Below are 5,591 nucleotides of genomic sequence, written 5' to 3' on the forward strand. Positions count from 1 at the left end.
GTATTTTTTGATGTTAAATCTCGTCGTACAGATGAAATTTTTTGTGCTTAACGATTTGCTTTTTTGACAACGAAAGCACAAAAACGATTTGCTTTTTTGTGCTTTCTTGACGGCTAGATGGCCGAAGCGGCCATCTAGCCGTCAAGAATAAATACCTGTTATTTATGGGCGATCTTCCGAGGAGGATATCTTCCGGAAGGTCTTTTACGGGAAATTGCGTGGAGCTATAATATATTATTGAAACGGCAGCGCTCTGTTGCTACTAGCTGCGCACTTGAAGCCAGAAGCAGTTCCATTGTAGAACAAACCGCCATATTGTGAGGGGAAGAAACGTTTGTTTTTCTTTTAAATGACAAGTTCAAAAAAAGAAAAAGAAAAGGTAGCGTTGGAAAACGAGGTAAAAGGTAAAGAATAACATGAAAACGATAAAGAAAACATTCGATTAGGTTTATTTATCGTAGGTAAGGCAGCCACATTCCCTATAGTATGTTTCGTCTGTTTATCTCTCATTTCTGGTAAAACTTTCATTATCACTTTTTTCAATTTCACTTATCCAATCTTAATTAATGATTTTTTTTATTTAATGATGCGAACACGATGTTCGCATCAAATAAAAAAAGAGCAAAAACCTGACTGGCAACATATTGCAACGAAAGAAAAACAAATGCAAATCTGAAATGGCCATTAAGAAATTTTTATCTAAAGCCAAAAATAGCAAATTTTTATTGTATTTTCGGGTATAGCACTTAATATATATATCCGGAATTCTAGCCAGGGCAGTTTTAAGAGTACTTTTTAATGTTCTATCTGATTTTCTAACCCGGAAATTTTTGTTAGGCGGATGCTGAGTACTTACTTTGATTTGATGTGATTACTTACTTTGATTTGATGTGATTCAGCCGAACTAACTTGCATCGTATTAAAAATATCCTTAAAATTATTTTTTCAAGGATATTTTTGCAATATCTAATTTTTTGGCTAAGATAAGCTAACTTTTCTGGCATTGTAAAAAATCGTTAAGCACAAAAAATGTCATCGACGNGGTGGGAAGAGCGACAGAGTGAGTGGTCGGGACACGCTAGAAAGAGGAAGGGTGAAGTGATGGTCCCCGAAAGTGACAACGTTGAGTTTCAATTTTTCTTCTGTTTACAATGTAAGTATCTTTTCTTCAGGTTTTAAATTAAATTGTGGCTTTTCTGACTTATCTAAACATAGTATTTCACACCATCCCCTCGCCACTTAGACTATCCCTACGACAAGTCGATCGCGACACATTTTTAAGATAAAAAGTAGATCTTACGTACACAAAAGTTGGCCACCCCTGGTATATACCTCCTATCAAACCTATTACTGCTTATACCAAATGCAGGATACTATTTAGTCATGATTATTTAAATTAAACATGTTAAAAATCAATTACTGTAAAATAAAAATTTACTAGACTAAATGATTTTGTTAGAATTTTTATTATAAAGTGTGGCAATTGTTTAATAATTCAAAATTACATTTAATATATTGAAAATGAAATAATTTTCTTCACTGTAGCATTCAAATAATTTCTTAATTAAATTTTTAATAATGATAAATAAAAAATTTTATCATATAATCAAAGAAAATATTTTGAAGTAAATTTGCATTATATCAACAATGTCAATTATATGAAAATTATCAATGATTAGATACTTTAAATCTTCAATAATACAATTGTACAAAATGCATATCTTAAATACATATTAGGATGAAAACATATCATACAAAGTATGAACTTTTGATTTTTTTGTAGTTGGTTCAGTAACTAATTTATCCTTTAACTTTGCATCTTCATCCTTCAAAACTTGTGTCCAGAACTCATCATCACCACTAGTATCTTCCATAAACTGATAAATTAATGGTTGAAAAGGATCTCTTGCCCTTTTCATATCAGCATCAAAAAAATTATCTTTACTCAAACCCACTTTATTTAAAGTATTCAATTTTCTTTGTACTAATGGCCAAATATGATCATCAGCTGTACCTTGAGCAACAAGATACTGAATAACCACAGAATCTTCTTGACCAATACGATGAACTCTATCTTCTGCTTGAGTTAATATACCAGGATTCCAAAACAATTCAGCAAATACTACTAAATGTGTAGATGTGAGTGAGATACCTGCATTGGCTGCTGTTATACTTAACACAGCAATTCTACATTCATCATTAAATTGAAATATGTCACAACAGTCTTTTCTTTCTTCAGATTTTGTTGAACCATCAATCCTGATATATTTAGAGTTAGTTGATTCAACTGCTTCACATATTCCATCTAACATGACTTTATGATGTGCAAAGCAAACAAATTTTTTTCCTCCTTCCAACAAGTCTTTAATATAATCACACACAGCTGTTAATTTTGAATGACTTGTTTCTTTGAAATACTCAAGTAATATTCCTCTACGTTCCATAGTTTTCAATTCTTTTCTGCACAAATCTGCAGACATTGATTCAAAAACCTTTTTTCTAATTTGAATAGAATGAGGATCTAGCAGAATCATTTGACGAGATTTAGGTGGAAGTTGAGAAATTACATTTGATTTTAATCTCCTGATCATAACAGTTTCTTCTAATAACAGCTGCAATTCATTCATGTTTGATGAACCATCATAATTCCAACCCCAAGGCATTTTCTTAGCATTACAATAACGTAAACCAAATTCATGATAATGGGGGAAAATTTCAGGATTTATTGCAGAAATCTGAGAATACAATTCTATAGGACGTGACAGAGCTGGTGTTCCAGATAGCATTATTAATCTTTTGCATTGTCGCATTATTGGTTTTGCTGCAACAGTTCTTGCAGCTTTAATATTTTTTAAAAAATGACATTCGTCCATAATTACAATTTGAAATCGTTTTGATAAGAATTCACTTGCTCTTCTTTTTAGTAAATCATAACTTGTAATGAGAATTTTATTATTACCTATTTCATCTTTGCCAGTGTTAACAACAGTTATATTACTCCTTTTCAGAAATGGTAACCAATTCAAAAATGCTTCAACCCAAGTATAACGTACAGATGAAGGAGCAACAACTAGAACTGGCCAATCTTCTTTATAATATCTTGCAATTGCAATTGCTTGAATTGTTTTACCAAGTCCCATATCATCTGCAATCAAAACTCTTCCTTCAAGACTAATACCAAAACTTACTCCTTGTTTTTGAAAAGGCATCAAACTTTCTAGTAATGAGGAATCCAAAACTGAAAGATCTTGAGAAAGTTTTATTTCAGGATCTTCATCTTTTGAAAAAACTTTAACAACTATTTTTGGAAGTGGTGTTATAACCACTTCAGGAGAAAGAGTTTTAGTAGCCTTTATAAGAGTATTATGATCCTTAATATTAAAACTCCACTTTTTTTCTTTAGCATCATATAATTTACTATGAATAGTGCGAAAAAGTTCAATTAATTTAGAATGATAGCCTATTTCAACCATAAAACGTGAACGTGAGACAAGAACACATGTTCCTGTAATCTGTTTATCAGATGTTGGCAAATTAGCTTTTTTAGAAAATTTATTGTTGTTATGATTCCAGTTGCTTGTTGACACTTTATTATTGTTATATGTTTTATTTGAAAATATTTTCTTAGAAGGAAGTCTACTATCATCAGATTTTGAATTATAAAAATCTGATTGTTGTTTTTGTAAGTTAATAAATCCATTTGTTCCTGAAGCATTTTGTAATTTTGCAGCACGTTTTTCAAGAGCTTTTCTTCTGTTTTCTTCTATTCTTCGTTTTTGTTCCTCACTGAGTGTAACAATAGATGTCATTTTTCACCCTCCTTTTTATTCTTTTATACAATCTTGATAGTTGTGATGCCTAAAATAAAATATTTATTTTTTAAAATGATTGTTATTTTACACAATTATAAAGGTCTGAAAATTTTAATTTTATTACATTTTTAAAGAATTTGTTTTCATACAAACATTACAATAATTAAATTTTAATTACTACTAAAGCAATGTTTAATTATAGTAATTATATTAAAAAATTATATAAAAATGATTTAATTCTAAAATGTCTATGTTCACAATTCTATGATCAAAAGTCAAAATCAGAATTTCACTAGCAATCATTTTGGTTTAAATGCATATTGAATTTTTTTCTTGCAGTAAAAGAAATTATTATTTTATAACAAATAATTAGTAATATTAATAACACAGTGTTCCAAAAATTAAATAAATAAATTAATGTATAAAATATTATGAATAATCTTATAAATCAATTATTATTTATGCAGTAAAATATTTCTTCATTATCCAGCCATCAGTTATTTGAATTAACCACATGATATACAGTACAGTCAATCATTATCTGCAAGCATTACATTTCTGGAAAGTCTACAGTTATGGAAATTACACTTACTGAAGCATTGATTTCATAAGAAAAATGGAGTCAGGTTTCTGCCAATCTTCACTATACATCTTTGCTATCCATAATATTTTATGTATTGTTCTTACAAAGAACAATTTCCATATTATTGTACATATTTTATAAAGGTATTTTATGGTTGTTTAACAAAAATTTATGATGTCCAAGTTTTATATGATTTGTGACTCAGCCATAGAATTATTATTATTGTTATTATTTTTTGAAACATTAAAATTACAATATCTTGCTTAAAATTTTCACTAAAATCAAGTTTTTTAGTTTTAATAAAAAACCTACTACTGCTATTTAGTGATGATTAAGTGTTTATATAATTTGTACTTTTTTGTAATTTTTCAAATAAGAAAATTCCCAAAATTTAGCACATTTTAAAAATCATTAATTTTCTTCTTACAGTTGCTATTATTTCTAGAGTGAAGCAAGTCAAGAATACAAATCTTATCTATTAAACTCATTACAATACATTTTCACATAAGAGTACTTATTAAAGTATACAGTACATTTGTACAGCTTTACTGTCATTGTTGAAAATATGAAACAAGACTGTAGCTTTCCCTGGTAGATATGTTTCTGAGACATATCATATTGCACAATACTTCTTTAAATTTTTTCACTTCCTCTTATGATCATATATATGTTACCGCTAAAGCTCGAAATCCGTTAATGTGCACATTACCTAGCTAATCTGCACATTAACTAGGGTGATCCGTTAAAGTTGCTAAAATTGTTCTATTTCTCAAATTACCTAGGTAATGTGCACAGTATCTAGGTAATCTGCACATTACCTACTAGACACTCGGTAAAGTGAAAATAAGAGTTTTGCTGGAACAGCAGCAATGTTTCTGTACGCTTAAATTAACATAACGTTATTTATTTAATTTTCAATATCTAAAGAATCAAGTTAATACAATCAAACAATCAAAAAATTAGTTGATTGAATCAATCATCAATCAATTAAAAAAACTTTAATACAAAAATCAAACAGTTTAAAATATTATTACTATTAGGGAAATGAATTTGCAAAACATATGATAAAATTGTACTTACTTATTAGTGCAATCTAAAGATTGGTGACACTTTGAATTACATAGCAATTGGTTTTTGCAACAAGCACGCCTATTTGTGGTACATTTAGATTTGCAGTCACATTTTCTGAAACCCTG

At 29.1% G+C, this 5,591-nt stretch overlaps 1 protein-coding gene across 3 annotated transcripts in view; it reads right to left on the minus strand.

Annotated features, from left to right (window-relative positions):
* Window positions 1–1,597: 1,597 nt before the first annotated feature.
* LOC111622519 (SWI/SNF-related matrix-associated actin-dependent regulator of chromatin subfamily A-like protein 1) overlaps window positions 1,598–5,591 on the minus strand; it is an 8,899-nt gene continuing 4,905 nt past the window's right edge. For 2 of the 3 annotated variants that reach the window (XM_023364920.1, XM_023364919.1), the window contains exon 2: window positions 1,599–3,858. In XM_023364920.1, the coding sequence (XP_023220688.1) occupies window positions 1,734–3,809 (2,076 nt within the window). In that variant the 5' untranslated portion in view covers window positions 3,810–3,858 and the 3' untranslated portion in view covers window positions 1,599–1,733. Of the gene's footprint in view, window positions 3,859–5,591 lie in introns of all 3 variants that reach the window. The other variant, XM_023364921.1, reaches the window with a different exon arrangement.

This window comes from Centruroides sculpturatus, unplaced genomic scaffold, assembly GCF_000671375.1.
Source record: "Centruroides sculpturatus isolate CEXI.00-Female unplaced genomic scaffold, Cexi_2.0 scaffold291, whole genome shotgun sequence".
Lineage (NCBI taxonomy): Eukaryota > Metazoa > Arthropoda > Arachnida > Scorpiones > Buthidae > Centruroides > Centruroides sculpturatus.